The 20480-nt window shown below is 33.3% G+C and overlaps 1 protein-coding gene across 1 annotated transcript in view; it reads left to right on the top strand.

Annotated features, from left to right (window-relative positions):
- Positions 1 to 20193, top strand: part of LOC129229521 (uroporphyrinogen-III synthase-like) — a 55631-nt gene extending 35438 nt beyond the window's left edge. Inside the window, exons 3-8 of the mRNA XM_054863841.1 lie at positions 6421 to 6489; positions 13203 to 13274; positions 18083 to 18166; positions 19196 to 19281; positions 19858 to 19953; positions 20034 to 20193. Of these exons, the coding sequence (XP_054719816.1) occupies positions 6421 to 6489; positions 13203 to 13274; positions 18083 to 18166; positions 19196 to 19281; positions 19858 to 19953; positions 20034 to 20159 (533 nt within the window). The 3' untranslated portion in view covers positions 20160 to 20193. The remainder of the gene's footprint in view (positions 1 to 6420; positions 6490 to 13202; positions 13275 to 18082; positions 18167 to 19195; positions 19282 to 19857; positions 19954 to 20033) is intronic.
- The last annotated feature ends 287 nt before the right edge of the window (positions 20194 to 20480 follow it).

A 20480-nucleotide genomic window follows, 5' to 3' on the forward strand; every position in this document is an offset into this window, starting at 1 on the left:
TTACAGGAGCGCTAGCTACGATGTTGAAGTTTAGCTCTGCGAGAAAGCGAAGTGAATAGGTCAGCTGCTAAATTGACGGGGAGGGAGAGAAGGGAGTGACAGAGCGAGCGTGTCTCTCTCTTCAATTCTTTGTGCCCCAAGGCTGAAAGTTTGTTTCCCTTCCCAGAACCTCAGTGACAGGACACAGGGTGAAGGAAAAGGAGGGTGGGACCGTGTCTTTGATCTTTCAGTTTCCCCGCTTCGTGGCTAAAGGAGGGGTGAAACGGCCGTCTCTGACGTCATCCTGGAAGCACTGACTTGCGTATTTCCATAGCTCAATACTGGTTTGCATCTTCCATTTTAATTTTTCTGCTCGCACTGTTTATCGCACGGGCTCCCTTTGCCCGTGCCCTGGGCATGACATTTCCAAGAAACAGGCCCCCTTTGTTTACTTCATCTGTCGGCTCTCGCTGATTGGGTTTAGCAACCTTTTCCTCAAGAATCCAACATTAGAAGGTGGGAGGGCAATGGGAGGGCAATTTTTCATACTTCATTTAAATTATTTTTCAAAAACTATCCCAGTGCTTTGAAATAAATTCTTTAATTCTTAGTATTCCTTCCTATATTGTTTTCCCTTTTTCGTTCGGTGAGGGGGGGGGGGTGTAGTTTATAATGAATTTAAAACACAGAAGCAAAAATAAAATAACTAATGACTAAAATTAAGAGCAGCTGCAACATAGGTTTTGGTATAATTGGAAAAAAAGGGGTCAGACAGTGATAGGGGTGGACGGGCCCGCCGGCCGATGCGCCCTCAATGCACCTTCGTTATTATTTTATTTTTTGCACCCTCAAATTTGTGTGACTTCTTTTTTTTTTTTTTCATTCATTCATTCTTTTTTTTTTTTTTTTTTGCACCTCTTCAATCCTGAGCCTCTTCTTTTTCTTTTTTTTTTCTTGCTTCCTCAAACCTAAGCTCAGTTTTTCTTTCATCCCTTGAACCTGTGTACCTTCGGTTTATTTATTTTATTTTACTTAATTTTTTACGGACTAAAACCTGTGCGCTTTAGGGATGTCCCCCCCCCCTTAAACCTGTGGGCTTTCGAGGTTTTTTTTTTCTTTGAAACCTTTGGGAGTCAAGGTTGGTTCTATCTTGGGGAATCCTGTTCGCCCATGAATAGTTATGGATTTCAGAGTGGTTTTTTAAAAATTACCAATGAATTCAAAATGTTATGCATTTTTTTGTTATTTCATAATCAGTGATGTTTATTAAATGAAATTATTTAAGAATGTAAATTAATTGGAGATTAATAAAAGATATGCATATATTTGATGACTTGTGCATCTTTTAATTTCAATTCGTATTAATTCGTATCGCTTCATAATTATTTCCGTTTTATAGTTGCGTACCTGAGTGGTTATTCTTTATTTATTTATTTATTTTTTTTCGAGTTTAAAATCTTCTTATGAAACATACTTACCTGTACACAAGAATCAAAATATTTAACAAAAATTGCTTAACATAAGTTCGAAATTTCTTCAATTGAGCATCAAGTCGAAAACATGAAAGGGTTGGCGGTGCATATCTTTGATGTTCAGTTTCGTATAACGCATATTTTTCCATCTAGAGTTGCGCATATATTCTACAAATGCAATTATTTCAGTATATGTATTTATTGCAGCTTATTTCATTTATTTGAATCATAAACAGCAGTAATTACATAGTTGATCATACTTTGAATGTTCATCAGTGGTATCCATTTGAAAAGTCACAGCCAATAGTTCTTGGAAATATCAGTTTAAAGTAAAGGTTTGGTCTTAAAAATATTTCATCGGATAATATTTTTGGGGGGTTATTAAAGAAACGTTATGGATCAACCAGCTTCTGATATTCCGTACTTATTCCTCTATAGTTATTTTAGTATTCTGCAAAAATAATATTTTAATATATGTATTTATTGTAGTCATTTATGTACACAGCTATTTGCATTTTGAATCAGCATAGTAGTTACAAAATCTTTCCATTATACACGAGTAACAGTACTTGGGAAATATCTGCTTGTAATAACAGTAATTGCTTTAAAAATGCTTCATGAGATATTTAATTTTTTTCATAAAAGACGTATAAATGAAATATTACCATGTGGTAATCAGTTTCTGAGTATTTGTATTTTTCCCTCTATGTTGTTGTATATATTTTATAAATGTAAATATATAACTATTTTGAACTAATATAGTTGCTATATATTATTAAATTCAATCATTATTCATTGAAAAATTCGTTTTTTACTTCTTAGAATTAATATTAATTTATTATATTATTAATATTAATCATGATTCTTTCTCTCTTCTACAATTTTTTGAAGACAAACTTTAAAGTAAATGAATAACAGTAATTTCTCTTTCAAATCAGGAAAAGATTTTTTGTAGTAGTTTACGAATTTAATGACTCAAATAGATTACCATTTTCTTCTAATAAAATTATTTTAAGTTGTAGTCAAACTTGGTTTAGTTTCATAATAATTATCATTTGAAATCACTCATGATCAAGTTTTGTTTTTCCATTTTATTCGAATTCAAAATAATTCTCGTAAAATATGGGTGAGACACTAGTATCAAACGAGCTGATGTGTGCCTCACATGACTTCCTTTTACTCCATTTTAATGTCATTTTCCCATTATTGGCAATTTTAATGTGATTCAATAGTTTAATCTCTAAATATTAAAAACGATGGCCAAATTAAAACCAGATAAAAAAAAATCGCCAAATTTTCCGCCAAGTTGGCGACAAAACTTGGCGACCAAAAGACTGGCGATATATCGCCAAGTGTCCGCCAAATTGTAACACCACTTAAGTTTGCATTGATATTAACAATGATATCCCCCCAAAAAGGTGCAAAAGACCCCCTTAGGAACATCCGAAAGCAACCAAAAGGGGAGGTGCACAACTAGACCCCACTACGAGTCTATGTACCAAATTTCAACTTTCTAGGACATACCATTTTTGAGTTATGCGAGATACATACGCACATACGCACATACATACAGACGTCACGAGAAAAGTCGTTGTAATTACCTCGGTGATGGTCAAAATGGATATTTCGCGTGTCTATACATTCTTAGGCACTTTTCCGCATGTGGTCGAATCGAAAAAAAAACTCAACATTCATTTGGGGGTGAGCAAAATGGAAATTAAGGGCGATTTTTGAGTGAAAATTTTTTCGCGAATACAATACTTCCTTTTTTGTAAAAGGAAGTAAAAAGGTAAATTAAGACACGAAGACTTATTTTTTTTATTTTTTTCCAAATTATGCTTTTATGTCCAAAAATAGGCGCGAAGCAATGCCATTTCCTATTGAAATCGTCTTAAAGTGCTCCGCGAGTGCTTCCAGAGCTACGTCACCAATTTCATTCCCCCACAACCCGTTTCGGGAGATGGTCCAACCCTAGTCTCCTCTTCTAAAGACCCTGGACAGGACACAGCTTCAGATTCTACACCCCACCCTCCCGACCCCTTTTCTTTCCCGTAAAGCACGAAGGCGTTCTTTTCCTAGACGTCAATTCATTCTACTAACTTTTTGAATTCCATTGCTTTTTACCACTCCTGAAAGAAACTCTCCCTTCCCATCCCCCCTCACTCTCCCAGCATTTAGTTTTCGAAGTCCGAAGTAGCCTTCAGCTGTATTGGCTCATTCAAGGAACTCTCCCTTTGTTTGCCATAGATAGATGTCCGAGCAGGTGTTCCCCCCCCCCCCTTCTTCCACTGTTTCAGCAGATAGCTGACAGCTACAGGTGGTCCCTGGGCAGGGATGTCAGCAAAGATAAGAAATTACTTTTGTTACTTAGAAGTATCCCATCTGCTTTTGCCCACCCCCCGTAGATGATTTTTGTCCTAAAAGATAGATTATTTTCACCTTAGCGTTTGTTAAAGTTACCCTCTATTTCCCAGCCTTTTATTTATTCTCAGAATTTGATATTTATGTCTGGAAGTGTAGAAAAAGAATTAGCGTAAGGGCCGCCCCATTGTATGGGCCGCAGTAAAGATAAAATAACCCTTTTTCACACATGAGCCGCGGCTGATACGGCGGTTTTTACGGTATATGGGGAACTCTGCCCCTTTGAAATCCCTGGAAAAACAGACAATATGTCACATAAGAACCTTTTTTTTGATGGTTATTTATTCATTTTTTTCAGTAATGATTTATTTTCAACAGGAGTGATCTCCGCAGCTAATCAAAATAACATTACAGATAAGAACAACTGTGAAAACTTCTGAGAAGTACACCAATTCAGCTAGAAAAACGAAAACGTTCTTTTTCGTTTTTATTTTTATAAAAATGCTTTTTCGTGTGCGATTCAAAATAAATTTATTTTCCTTAAAAAGATTACCAAAAGAAATCACACTAATGCATTTCTAGAAGAAAAACAAAAACAGCTCGGAACATAACTCATGTTCCGACTGCCCGTGCATCTCGCACGGTAGTCTGACTCTTGTCAGCAGAAAGTGTCTTACACTTTTTAAAAGAAAACAGAAATTAAATTAATTCAAATTAAAGAAAAATATATTTAAAGGAAATTAAAAAAAAAAAAAACCAAAAGAATACTCAAATCCCTTTGCAAGCATCATGTTTTTTTTTCGGACACCTCTTCCCCGCAGCCATTCCTCCCTTTTTTTCTCTTGAGTCTCCAAACTCTTCTCTGCCATCATTACCTTCACCTGGCCTGTCACCTGTCTCAATTCAAAATTCTTAATATCAAATTAGTATTTAATTCTCCCTAATTGAAATTCCTAATTACAGCGTGACAAGCCAGTAACCAAACAAAACACCCCATCACTTGATGTCAAGCCTGAGAACTAAATTCGAATTGGTGCAATGTCTCCCATGACCTCATTCGCCACAGAGAACAGCACTATGAGTGAAGAACTGCTGGTGAAAGGTCTCTCCTCTTCATAAATTGTGAAAGAAGAAGACGCAGGGAAAATGCACACTGTGATAGAAACTCTGTCACAACCGTTATTTACCCCGGAAAGAGAGTGACCCATAATTCCCCTGTATGACCCTAAGGTGTTTTTCTGTTTATTTTACATGGAGGGACCTTAGGAAGAAATGTGTTTTGTGTCCCCAATATTGGGCTCTTTTTCTTTAATCATTTTCATAATATGTGCTAAATGAGCCTATGTACCAAACTATCCTAGAACTTTTGGTACTGAAAAAAAGGAAAAGAAACTTATCACAGTGAAATTACAAACACAGAAAAGACCTTACACAAATTGGCAGCATTTTGTAAAACTTGAATCATCTCAACAACAGCAAATTAATCATGGTGGGAGCTCTCCCACACTCAGAACATTATATGTTGTCAAAAAAAAAAAAAAAGTTTGAGGAGAAAAAAAAATTCTATTGACATTTTTGAATTTATAAATTAAAGATGGTTGAGGATGGGGAAAAAAAAAAACAAAAACAGGAGAGTCTAATTGTTGCAGCACTTTGACTAAGTGGGCAGGAAAAAAAATAACACTTGGATTGAGAAAATTCACCTGGCATGAAGGTGATATATAGGACATCATTAATGAGCAAGAGAAATGCTCGAGAAAATACCTTTGAATGATATCACTAGAACGTGATGCATGAAAAACGTGAAGGTAAGCTAGCTTAAAAAAATAAACAAATTTATTTAACAATTTAGTAAAATTAGTCAAAAACATTAAAAACAATTTAATTAATGCAAACTAGAGATAGGCAACTGGTTAAACTATCAAGCACTATCTGTTACAATGAAACTGTATCGCTGCTGAAAAACAAACTATCGTTCGAGATACTAAGTCTCGGAAGAAGTGAAGTATCCACACAAACCTCTCCTTAAATGGCTGAATGATCCCATTATCATACCAGTGCCAAAACCACTTTTGCTTCTAGGCATTATCATTGCAAGGTCGAAAAACATTGTGAAAATTTCTCCCATATTAGGAGCAGTCTTTAACGCTAGATTTAACTTCTGTTAACTGATATTGTCATGCATAACTGTGAGATAAACTTGTTCAAAAACTTCTTAATTGTAGATAGGGGCGCTAGGCCAACAATCATTTCCCTTATCAGGATGAAAACATGCTGACGGCAAAGGAGGGTATCACTGTCTTTCCGATTAAAACATGCGCAAAATGGTGCCGCCCGGTTGATAGCAGCTTTCATCTTGCAGATTAATGACAGATACGGATTAGCTGTTTAAAGGGAAAAGGAATGGTTTTATTCTATCGTCTCATCTTTTTTTCCTTATTTTTTTGCAAACATGGATCAGCCGTATCTCTTTTTTAATTTTTTACATCTATTATATTGAAGGTAATTGTTTTCTTCATTAAATTTGGTTTTGTAATACATTTTTGTTCACTGCATTAAAACATAATCTCTATTTAAGTATGATTTTAAACCCTTTTCTTGATTTTAGATTCCATAACTTCACATTGGAAGCATAAAATGAATTTCAGTGTGGGAGAAGCAACTGCTAATCTAGCTAGTGAGTTGCAATTTATGTTAAAATAATGACTTTATAATTTAATCCTTTTTTTTGCTACTATTTTTTAAGATGATGGTTATTTTTAGTTAAATAATACTCAAAACAAAAAATTGTGTTAACAAATTGTTTGTTGAACAGTGGTGACTCTTGTCTTGGAATAGTGCGTGGGTCAGATCATGGGTGCTGGTAATTCTAAAATCGTTGTGTTTATTTTGTGCTGACAAGACCTTGATTTGCATAAGCACAATCTTGAAGTTTTTGGGTTGCTTTCCTCTTTCTAGGTGGTTATGTGCAAAATGCTGTATAATAATGATGTTTCATTTTTAACATAATTAGACTAGATTAAATCATATTCAGGATTCATGAATATAACTCCTTAAAACTATTTACTTTACTAAAGTTTAAAATTAAACCCAAGTTTCCAAATTTTGTCTCTTATTGACAAATGTATATAAACAAAAAATACATATAAAACAATATGCAGTAGAAGTACATAAAATAGAACCTACCTTCAACTTCTAACATCTAAAAAAAAAAGTTTTGTAAATAAGACAGAAATATTACATTTAACCGCATTTATTTTACATAAAGCCATCAAAACTGGATGCATCTGATTCAGAATCAAAGAGTCCTAACATGTCAACAGACATTAAGTCCAAATTTGATGTGGAATTAGTCACTTTCATCAGAACATAATAATCCTGCTTTTCGGAATGAATTCCTTATCGTCGACTGGTTGACTTTGTTTCATGACGAGTTGACCCACATGGCGATTTCAGCATACAATGCCTTTTTCATGTTGCCGACCGCTGTTAATTTGTGGCCATCTGACGAAATCCATCGCTCCCAATGGCCCCGGACTTTGTTTTTAAAAAGCGATTCACCCCTAAATTCAAAGGTTGCAACTTCTTCGTCAGACCTCCGGGGATGATTGCGGGTTTTGCTGACACAACTTTCATCGCACCCTTGACATCATCCTTCAAGTGCGCCCGCATCCAGTCCAGCACAATGAGCCCTTGGAGGCGAGAAAAAGCCCCTTCTCTTTTATGGTACACTTCCGCCAACCAGGGGCGGATCCAGAGAGAATTTTTTTGGGGGGAGGGGGCATTTGGAAAAATACGATGCTTTGGAATTTTTTGACTTTTACAAACATCAATATAGCCCACCTTTAACACAAGCTTAAAATCTAGCATGGTTTATCCGATCAATTTTACTCATACTAGCAGGAAAAAGGTTGTTTAGATCTTAGAATTTCATAAAATAATATTTCATTTTCAAATAATATATAGTTTTCAGTTTATGAGATTAGTGATGGATTTTGATTTGTTAGCTTCGATAAAATTGATACATATACAGCGTATAGTATTTGTTCGTAAATATGTCGTGTAATAAGAGTTACATTGGCGTTGCAACCTTTAAAGTTTTAATTGTACAATGAATATTTTCTTTGATGCTGTTGAAAATCAAAACTTACTGCAAATAAACTATTATTTAAAATAAAAGAATACATACCAAATCTGAAGAATGAACTTGTTCCGAAATCGAAGTTATATTTATTTATTTCATAATACAAACTCAAGGCGTCTGGAGCCCATTTTAGAGAATCTCTCTATTATTTTTTAAATGCTTACTTCAATATCCCTGTGGACATGAAGTAAGCAAAGGCCTGTGAGACGTTTCTCATTCATCCTCGCTCTCAGCCATGTCTTGAGTCTTCTTAGAGTAGAAAACGTCCTTTCAGCTGTAGACACGCTAACTGAAAATTTAACGATCCTTCATATTATGGTTTAAGTGTTAGGATTAAACATAGTTTAGAATAATTCATATCAATCGCGGTTGCTGGTGTTTACTTCTTTTTAGAAGTTTTGAATATATATTAAAAAAATTAATACTAACCATATATATATATATATATATATATATATATATATATATATGTGTGTGTGTGTGTGTATACAGGGACGTTGAGGTAAATCCGGAAAATGGGACACAAGTATTAAAACTCTTATAATGCAAACAAAAAGGATTTATTTTGTACACAACTTTGCAATATCATAGAAAATATGTTATAAAAAGAAATTATTCTATATATTCTATATAGCCGCCGTTAGCTGCCACCACTCGCTCAAGATGTGACCGGAACCGACCGCATGCATGTTTCACCTCCTTCCTGTCCACGTTGGGCACCACCTCAGTAATGGTGGCTCTCAGCGTGTCCTTGGCATTATGAAATTTTGCGTTAACCTTTTCCTCAACTACGCCCCAAAAGTAGTAATCGAGAGGATTGCAGTCCGGGCTGGAGGGTGGCCACAATTCGGGTGTCCAGTGGTACGGCACATTACTGTGAAGCCACGCTCGGATTTTTCTCGACTTGTGCGCTGGCGCTGAGTCCTGCTGGAAGACATAATCTCTTCCGGCGGCCACCATGTCCATCCAGGGCTTGACTACCGTTTCCAATACGTGAATGTTGTTGCATTGTTAAAGAATACTCACGTATTGTGAGTGTAATTGTGCCAAAAGTTGCAAGGAAGAATCGATTATGTAAGACAACAAAAGCCTTTATTGAGGCAAAAAATGTTATGTAAATAAAACATTAAAAACATTTGTTAGAATAAAGAATGAACTGGGCCATTGGGTATTTAGACTATTGCACTAACTAAAATAGCAGGAAAAAATATTTAAATATTGCACTATATCAGACCCTACATTTGCTGCCTGATACTAATCCTGTTAACAACCTTAAGTAAAAACTTTCAAGTAGTGAGCAAAATGACTAGATGAAGTTCAAATCTTATACTACCAACATGGAGAAATTCAACTTTGCATCTTACAACTTGGAGGTAGGCTCAACATTCTGCTATCCTTCCATGCCTTACTAACGTTGATACAACTTCCGAACTGGTTGTAAACAAGCCTTCACATGGCTCTGATGACTCACAGATCGCATACTTGGACGCAGATCAATTGCCCGATTGTACTGAACGTAACGGCGATTCCCCTTAAGAGGTGAATTTATAGAAAAACTTGAAAAAACTGAAATAGTTACCCACACAAAAATCAGGAAATACAAATAACTATAATAATTACAGATCTATTTCTGTATTGCCAATTTTTGGGAAAATGTTCTGGTTCTCAATCGATGAACATGGAAAACTATGCATTTTTTCATTATCTATAATACGGGTTTAGGCAACAGAAATAATGAAAGAGCTGCATTGAAATTTGCAGGTGAAAAAAATGTGTGCATAAATGAAAAATGCATAAATGATTTCAGCAGCAATTTTTAATCAACATAAAGCATTTGACAGTGTGAACATACAGGTTTTAATAAATAAGATGTACAATACTGGAACATCATTCAATGGATAATGTCCTATCTAACATACAGGAAACAAGCAACAAAATTAAATAAATGTATAAACAAATAAAAAACAACAAAACTGGAAGTCTCTCGGGGATCAACATCAGGTCATTTACTTTATAAAAAATCTATAGTAATGAAAAATCATAAATTAAGTAATATGGTACAATTACTCTATGTGCATATGATGTTGCATTAACATTTTGTGCAACATAGAACTTAATTTAATTGGTTTAAATAACTGGTTGGCTAAAAATGTAATCACCAAATATAAATAAAACAAAATATATTAAGTTTAAAGAAAGAAACTGATAAAATTAATTTAGCCTTAAAATGTGAACAGACATGCGAATAACTCCAACTGTTGCAACAATGGAAAGAGTTGAAAATATGAATTATTCGGGCATAACTTTGGGTGAAAATTTAAAATGGAAATGCCGCACTGATAAACTTTTGAAAAAACTAAGAAGTAGAATACATTAACTTTATTTATCGAAAAATATAGTAGGAAAAAAAAGCTTCTTGGAGGTTTAGTTTATGCCTGGATGAATTCAGTAATTACCTTTGATATTTTTGTGCATGGGGGGGGGGGTGATTATGAAACAAATTTTACCAATTTAAATAAAAGAAAAGCAATTTTAAAAAAATAATTCATGGATTTAAAAATGGATTCAATAAAAACAATATTATTTTATAAGAACCAGAGGTACTTTTTCATTAAGAATTTGCCAAAAGGATTATTTATTCTTATTCTTCTTTTTAATGGTAAATTTTCTTTGATGGTTGATTACTTTATTTACAGGTGAATTTTTTATTTCGTGAGACACAGCTGGTAACAAACACTTAGATGACACTGTTTGTAAATAAATTTTTTAGTGAGCTCAGCTGCACCATCCAAGTCTTCCAGTGTTTCTAATGCTTGTATTTGATTAGTCACATTTCGTAATCTTAAAGCTAAGGAAGCTTTTTGAGCACTGATGTCGGTTCTCGGTTTTTTTCTCACTTGGTTAATGATCAACGACTTTTCTAGTGACTGCAGCTCTTTATGTTCATTCACATCAATGACAAGTTCTTCTTCACTAAGATTATCAGCTGCAGAGGATTTATTAACAGCATTATCACTCTTGGTAGAAAAGTTAACTTTTTTGCAAAGGAAATGGATGTGCTTGCATATAACATATCTAAAGTTATAATCTACACATGTGCAAGTTACTGCATGTATGCAAATGTTGCAAAGTGAGCACATGATATCGCATTTGCAATCTTAATTAGCAATGCGAATATCGTATGTGAAACATTTTCATCCAATTCTTGGCCAACAATATGCCTTTTTCTAATTAAACTGACTCGGTGAGTCAATTTGCCACTTTCTATTGCAGTAATCCGACCCAAGAGTTTCTTCGTAACAGCGTTCATAACAACATGTATTGCTTTATCCAACCTTTTCATCACAGTTCCACCTGTTTCTTCATATTTAAGTTGGCGATGCCATCTCTCAAGTTTCATGTTTGTGTTTACTCCCAATCCAGCTCTGTGACAATATGCCCACTTTTCCTTTCGGTTGCAGTAATGCTCTTCAAAATATTTCAAAAAAGCAGCTTCTTCTCTATATTTCACTGCAAATTTGCTCAGATACTGTTCGAAAGTTCCAACATCTAACTCATGCAAAAACTTTTTCATACCATCTTTCATTTCGCTTCTAGTAGTTTCATTTTTAACTTTCGCTTTTAAATTCAAGTTTCAATTTCTTAAAACATGCCATGCACATGCTGTTTTTATATTGTTAGACTTCGAGGAATAATATATTAGGCCTTTTTTATATTCAGCTCTAAAAAAGTATTTAACTAATTTTGAAACTTTCTGGCGTATCCATGGCCCCCTCTCGTTTTCCTTATTGTTCGACTTTGTATGCATTATAATAGAATTTTTTTTTTGCATTTTTGCTCAAAAAATGATTTTAAACTATTCTTGAAATTTTCTCGGGAGCCAGAGGGCATGGGCTCGGATGGCCATGGCCCCCCTCTAATTGTTTACCTTATTGTTAAACTTTGCATGCATTATAAGGAAATTTTTTTGCGTTTTTGCTCAAAAAAGGGTTTTTTAACTATTCTTGAAATTTTGTCGAGGGGGGGGGGGCATGGCCCCCCTGGATCCGCCTATGCCGCCAACCAAAAGAGCATAATTTTCTCTCACATCCAGCCCTTTTTGTTGGTGGCAATTACCACTCCTTTGGGGGAAGTTTCCCTTGGGGATGGTTTTTCTTTTAAAAATAGTTAAAGGAGTTCTTTCTTTGATCTTTTTTTGGCCCTTACCGACAGTGTTTTCCATTTCATAACAAAATGGAAGCACCAATCAGAACCCCCGATAAAGTTCACAATACCCATCCTGGCTGCAATAAGCTTTACCTGAATCCTTCTTCTTACGGTAGACACAGGGAATCCTTTTTCTCTCTGTTGGCCTAGAGCCATTATTTTTTTGTTCTTGGAGAAAATTCCTAAAGTTTTAGAAGGTTTATAAAAGTTTCCAAAACTTATTTCCTTCTTTTTTTCAGCTTAGCTCTTTTTTTTAACTTAGAATGTCATTCTGTTATTTTACCGGCGCACGAATCGTTCCTCAGAGTCAATATTCCCTGCATGCGTTTGTTGACCCGCCAGGATGATGTGTCACGGCGAAGGCGGAATCCTATGGAAGTCTCTACTGCACAGAGATGGGAGTTTAATCAAAGCGAACCTGCTTTAAGGTGCAATATGAGAACTCTTCTATTAGTGTTTGAATGGATTTAGTTTTTGCAAACGTGAAAATCATTTATACAGAAGGGTGGGGGAAATTTTTCTCCAGATACGCCGCCCTGGCAGATACGGCGCAGGTGTTAAACTTTAAAACATGTATAAGCCATGGCTTATCTACCCGAAACTATGTTAAGGGAAGGAAACCTCTTTTTTGCACTCTTTGGTTCTACACCCCTTTCTTCAGAAGCAAACTGCACCCACAGCAGAAGCTATCCTATACTACAAATCAATCCTATGCCTACAAGAAAGCTACCTTTAAAAAGAAATTGCCCACGTTGGCGATGATAGACTAGTCCCACAGATAACTGACACAGAGTTCTATTTACTGTTTTCACCTATCAATTTTCCCGTGCTTTTTGTTATTATTCACATTTAGAAAGAAAGAGAATGTTAATCAAAGCTGATTGTGACGTTGCTTGAAGCAAACTTTTCGCTGTTCATTTATTACCTGTAGTAATACATGTTTGCAAAATTACTATATACAAGCCTCTTAGTAATCAAGAACCCACTTTTGAAAGACAGAAATGTAAGATTTGGAACTTACCGTGTTCTTCTCATTTTAGAAAATTTGCTGGATTTGGATACTCGAGGGAAAGAGGCTGGTAGCAGTGAAAAGCTGTGTAATATCATTTTAGGTGAGTAACACTCTTATGTTGTGGGATCAATTCTTAAGAGGTTGATTCCAGCGGTAACAGAAGGATAGTTTGTACAAAAAAATTGATGTATTTCTATGTGTGAGCATATCAAAATACATATTTTTTCAGAAACTGATGCGTAGACTTTTATACACTTATAGTAAGTTGCTAAAAAAGCCAAATCTGGGAGTTTTTTGGTAACTTTTTTAAAAAATCAAATTTTAAAAACGGTAACAAAAGGACATTTTTGGGACATGATTTTCACGCTATCATGTTCTCCCCAAAAGTTTAGCTAAACTATAAAAGGGAAAATTCTATAAAAATTAGAGCACATACAGGAGTGTTCAGTAAGCACAATTTCAGCTCTAGTTTAAAAATATATTTATTTTAAGTGTACAAATTATGTATTTGTTAAGAGTAACGGAAGGACAAGAAGTCCAAAACTATTAAATTTGATAAATTTCAACTTGCAAACATTTCTTTAGCTAATACAGCAGTTTGAAACAATGATATATAATGCTTGAGCCATCTGTTACAATTCTGATTTCTTAAAATACCCAATAACTTTATCAGAATCCATAGAACATTTATATTCTTTCTCGGGGAACACAAAGATCATTCCGATATTATTATGCATTCTCAAACGAGATATTTCTATTCCTTAATCTTCTATATGAAGCACCTGTCCAACATTGCTCTTTGTTAATTTCTTTCTCTTCCATTCAACTAATAAAACTTGTCCCAACGTTAATGAATTCTTAGGCATATTCTCATGATTTGGTGGTTTTGATTTAGCTTTTTCTTCATTTTTAACATTATTTATAACTTTCTCCTTCGATTTGTTGAAGTAGTCACTATATTCAACAATGTAACTTGTAACAGGGTTTAAATAGTGTATATTTTGTGTGTCAGGATGACAATGAATTTTTAACCGACTTCAAAAAGGAGGCGGTTATCAATTCATACCGTATGTATGTTTTTTTTTTGTTTGTCCACTCATAGCGTCTCACCTAGTGAAGCGATTTTGATGATTCTTTTTTTAATGGATAGGGGATGGCTCAACTTAGGTCCCATTACTTTGTTTGACCATATTTGTTCATTAGAAAAAAAGTTATGGGCAAAAAACTAAATTTTATGCAAGTTCCCTATTAAATGATTTTGTAGCGAAGTTCGCACTTTTCATCCGTTGATAACGGTGGTTCAGTGGTAGAATTCTCGCCTCCCACACGAGCGACCCGGGTTCAAATCCCGACTAGGACAAAGTGAATTTTACTAAAATTTCGTTTCTACTGTTTCCCGTATTTTCTCGAATCTTCTATTAATTTTTGTATCTTTCTAAGTCTGGAAAGTTCCAGCACTTTCTCAAGTTGTATATAAGGAGATGTAACGTTCATTCGTGGTTCTGAATAAAGATCTCGAGTTGAGACTAAAGAGTATTCGCTTCATTTGGCTTTCACATTGTCTTCGCTATCTTCATCTACGCGACAATAGGAAACTCACGGTTATAAAAGTTTGGTGCCATATAACAGTAACATTAATAGTAATTGTAATGATAATTTTTAATGAAGGCTTCTCTGAAGCAAGCATTAAATTTCTTCAAGGGATATTTCGATAATGGGGAATCTGGCGCTGTCGTCTCATTTTTGGCGTAAATAATTTTATTTTAGTAACCCTGCTGATTTATAGTAACCCTATGTGAATTATCAAAATCTTCCTTTCTTCAGTGCTATTGCTCCATAGTAGGGGTAAACCTAACCTGGAAGCGAGGTGATGCAGTGATTAGGATCTGCTTAGTCTTCACAATGCTACCATTAGGTTTGACTCAACTACTCTGTAGTATTTTTATCGTTATCATCTATGCCGATAACAGATGATCGGGGCTATGTAAGAAAATACAGGATTGCATCATGAGCAACTTAGATGCTGTGGAATGTAAATTAGTTAGGAAAAACGTAATACTTAAATGGTTATAATTAAATTAACTACGCATGATTTCCAGAGAGGAACAAAGATAAGTTTTTAGTGCCAATTGCTTAAAGTTTAACGCGTGTCAATAGTTTTTTTTTTTAGTATGGAGCATTTTTAAGAAAAAAATGTGAAGTTTCGTGATGGTAACTTCTTATTATTTCTGAAATACCTACATTTACACTAAAGAGAATGAAATAAAAAAATTTTGAAAAAAAAAATAGAACCGACTTCAAAATTGCTCTAAAAAGTGAAAAATAATTTTATTCTTTAAACACCATCGATAATGCTTTTAAACATAATTTTTGAAGTTGGCGCAAAAACGATAGATAAAATCATTCACAGCCATAACTCAAATACAACTGTAAATTTAACCAGGACCAGTTTTTTTCACTATCACATACATTATGCATTGATGACAGCATATTTGAATACCGATATAAATGTTTCGTTCGTAATTTTGGATGCTTTTCTGAAAAAAAATATGAACGAAGCATGGTTACACTGGATTTTACGTTTTGTTTTTGCGCCAACTTCAAAAATTATGTTTAAAAGCATTATCGATGGTGTTTAAAGAATAAAATTATTTTTCACTTTTTAGAGTAATTTTGAAGTCGGTTCTATTTTTTTTTTTCAAAATTTTTTTTTCTCCATCTTTTTGAAAGTTGATCTTTGAATTTACTGATTTCTTCACTGTACGTTTAACAGTTAAACCAATGGTCTCAACAATCCTTTCCTGTGACTTGTGGCAACAAATCTGACTCTACTGTACATTGAAAAAACTTAAATTACATTTACAAGTGGTGTGCATCACTTTGTATTAAAAGTAAAACATTTTTTTATCTTTAGGCAGGAACACCCTTTCAATTCCGAGTGCTCATACAGAGTGGCAACAAATCAGGAAAAAGTCAGGGAATTTCGAAAAAAATAACAAAAAAATTAGGAAAAATTGATTTTATGCAGCAAAATTTTTTTTTTGCTTTACAAAATTAAGTACTCTAATTCCCTAGGCATTTTTTCCGCCAATTATCTGCTAAAAAAAACAAAGTAAATTTAATGAGGTGCGATTATACACTGCCGCATATTTGTACATCTTTTTTCCTGAACGCCAAAGTATTGAATCTTACTTATTAACCATAGGAAGAACTTCCTTAGATTGCTTCAGTATCTGTTAGGTTGTTTATTTTACCTAGCTTGAAATTTCCTTTTACTCTTTCAATGCTACGTAAAATAAACAACCTTACAGGCAAAGAGGAAGCATTCGTTAATGCCTTAGCTCCTTTGCCTTTATTCCATTGTCTCGAAGTAATTAGCGTACTGTAATCACGATTTCAAGAAGAAATCTTTGGTTTTTGAATTAATACTGATAAAAGCTTAAAAGTTATTACTTCTTCGCATTTTAAATTTAATTGCTAAAATTGAACTTTCAATAAAAAAAAATTGTTTTTTTGCCATTATACTATTTGTTGTTGTTGCAGATTATAAAGGTTTTCTTTTCTTTAGACTTAAATGTGATTCTTTTATTTTATAACCAATTTGTATTCTTCTTTTATATATTTTGAAATTAACTAATTGCTTTTTTTTCTGTTTTTTTTTCTTGCACTTCAAAGTTGTTTGTTACAAAAGCAATTTAAGATTTCTTTTCGTTACATACTGAAATCATTTGAAATAGAGTTCGCTTGTTTACTTAAGTAAATATTTATATTTTTTTATAGTTAAAGTGCTGTATTCATTCATTAAAACCTATGTTCTTGATTAGAGAAAAGCTCCGTATGAATGGATATCAAATGGTTTCATCTGTTTTTCATAAATATGTCAATTATAGTTATATAAGAATAACTACATTACTTCTATTCTTTTGCTATTACTTGTTATTCTTGCAACCATTATTATACTGTTTGAAAATGTAGTTCAAAATAATTTGAATTACTTTTTAGTTCTATCATAAATACACACAAGTTTTTAAGAGTGATTTTAATAGTTTCTTAAAAATCTTATGCTAAGTGGTTTCTGGAAGAAAAGTTTTTTTATTTTAATTTTTTATAATCTTTCCATGTAGAAAAATTTAATATACTGTTTTGTAGGGTTTTTTTTTTCCAAAAATTGACTTGATATGTTTTTTTTTTAAATTTTATTTAAAAAGTAGCATTTTTAAAGAATATAGATCTTTAGTTCAACAACTTTACACAACTTAAAACGTTTAAAATACTGCATTTTATACTAACATACAATGGATTTCAAGTAGAGCAAAGAAAGGAAATTATCGTTGGTAATGTAAACCACGGAAATTTGGTGAACTTTATTAGGGAAAAGTCAGGGAACTTTTTTCACAGTTCTTGTCGCCACCCTGTCATATAAACATGACACAATTGTTTTATTTAAAATTCCTTTTTTTTTTTGCACCTAAACCTCAAATGTGATTTCAGTTATGCTTGTTCATTGGTTTTTTATTCTCTACTTTTGTACACAGGCCGTCATTTATATGAATCACATTTGTTCTAAACAGTTTTGACCCCATAAAGCGGCTCATTTAGTAAAGTTGAATTTTGTTCTGGTTTTGACAATTTGCTTTATTAAAGCCGTTGATTCAAATAACCAGCGTCCGTTGCATTAAAAATGTGACTGCAATGAAAATAGTTAAAAATATAATGCTTTTGATATTGTTTAAAATATTATGTATTTTTATAAATGCAACATAATATAAATCTAAAATACTTGAATTTTCTTAAAAAATATATAAAAATGACTTAGATCTCTAACTCTGGTATTAATAAATTGACATAGTTATTTTTATAGTATTGCACTTATAATTTTTGAGTCATTATATTGTCTTGTTTTATTAGGTTCTGACCCTGTTACTAAGCCTTTCCTTTTTCCTTGTAGCAATATAAGAAAAGACACGATTCCGGAAGTTTTAAAGCAGAATGGTAAATTTCAAATTGACTTTAAATGTTATAGCTGTTAAAGATAATTAGTGTAATATGTCTGTTTAAACTTCCTTGCTGTTCAATGTGTTGCTAAGTAGAATTGTGAGAAATTTCTACTAGAATGGTTTTTTTGAAGTACTTTATTAGTTAACATAATAGCTAGTCTTCTATTAGAAGAAAAGCTTTCAAATTGTTTAAAAATGGCAAATCCACTACCTCTAAAAGATTTTTACTATTTTTAGTCTTTTTGAGCCCATAGGCACGTTAGATACTCAGAGAACTAGGAGCACATAGAACATACAATAAGGAATTACGTACAAAAAAATGTATTTTATTCGGAAATGATTAATTTCTTATGCTATACATAATTATTTGTTTAAAGCTCGAAAAGCAACTTGATGGTTTCTTAATAAATAAGTTGAAAAAACACATATTTATTTTAAATGAAAACTTAACTGGATGCATTCTGATTTTATTACACGAAAATGCTCAGGACAGATAATTTGAAAGTCATTTTGAACAAGATTCGGGTTTTCTGTCCTTTTTTTTTTTATGGACAAGTATATATGCTTAAAGGAAATTCTGCTTTTCCAGGTGGGAAAGTATTTGGAAAAGTTACTTTGATAAATGTTACATCATCATAATCTATATATTGTTGCTTGAAACGAATAGTGACACAACTCAAAAAATACTGAAAAAGAGAGTTTTAATTGATAATCCTTTTAAAAAATTAGTCTTGTGTGAGTAGATAAGAGTTGCCGGTGGATACAACTTTGATTAAAATTCATAGGAACCCTAAAATGCTAGCACAAAAACTGCATGAAATAAACAAAAAGAATTGTACTAACCATTTTTAAGGGCCATTACAAAAATTAGGAACTGTTAATGAATGAAACAACAGTAAATTACAAATTGCAACTATATAAGAAAATAGTCTCTTGAAAAAGTTGCTTTTTTGAGTTGTATCTTTATTCTTTTCAAGCTGCGATATGTATAAAACAAATATAACATAATTTTCATCATTTCTAGGAATATCTGTGCAAGAAATAATTTCATATGAAACTGTTGGCAACCCAGATTTGCGATCTTGTTGGCAAGAAATAGTCTCGCAACAGGTTAGTTCATTGAAAATTGAAAAATGAATGTACTGTTTCATCTCGTTTATTTAGGCCCGTTTACCTGAACAAATTTGTAAAAGGTTCCAACAGTATCGTTGTAGACAGGTTTTATTGCATAACTTCCTTGAAAAGTTTAAAAATGTCAAATCATTCCTTCACAATCGTTACAATGAAAATTGCCCAACTTTTATTTATTTTTAAATTGATCATCCTCCTAAAGATATTTTAAAATGTTATTCAATAATATATTATTAAAAGCTGCATCATCAATCAAAAAAAAAAAAAAAGTAATAATCTTTTACAGTGCTTTGACAAACGTATGGTACCATCATGCATCTGACAGCATTTTAAGGGACAACGTGTTTTGAGGAGCATTTTTCTAATTTTTGGGGGGCGGGTCTTCACAGCATTTAGGAGGGGGTTTATACCCTTTGCCTTAAGGAGGGTGGGCACCCCTGGCAAAGGAGCAAATATGTGTTCTTTTGTGATTAAACTATTCATATTATGAATCATAATAATTCACTTGCATGTTGCGAAAACCTAATAAAATATTATAATGAGTTTTCAATTTAGGGTTTGCCAAAAGTTTTGGTTTTCTTCAGTCCATCTGGTGTTCAGTGGAGTCATCAATTAATCAAAGATAGTAAAGAAGATTTAAAGTTTTTTAAGGTTAGAAAATTTCATTTTCAAAAAAAAAAAAAAAATGTTGATCTCTCTTCCCTTATTTAAAATCTGAATTTCATTTCTAGTTTGTAGCCATAGGACCTAGCACAGAGAAAGCCCTGTGTGACGTCGGCATGATACCATGTGAAGTTGCCAAAAAGCCAAATGCTATTGCAATATGTGAAGCTGTTAAAAATGTTATGAAATTTTAAATTGTTTGTTATGTATGTGTTGAACACAAAATAAAATTTTTACACCTTTGGTTACTTCATGCAGTGTTGTGCTTACTCCCCTTCTTTCTTTTTGCATCTCACATGAGGGTATTGTAATACATTTCAATTCTGATGCTTGTTTGAATTATGGGATACTGTGTTCAAGTAGTTCTGTACAGTCAGATCCTGATTTACGATAGAGTCATAAAGCAGTGTTGAGTCGTACCATGTCAAATGATTCGAAGTATTTTATCAGACATTTTTGTATTTCTTTGAAGTTTGACTCATCAACTGTGCTGAAATTGTGATCACCGCACACAC

This window comes from Uloborus diversus, chromosome 9 (genome assembly GCF_026930045.1).
Source record: "Uloborus diversus isolate 005 chromosome 9, Udiv.v.3.1, whole genome shotgun sequence".
NCBI lineage: Eukaryota > Metazoa > Arthropoda > Arachnida > Araneae > Uloboridae > Uloborus > Uloborus diversus.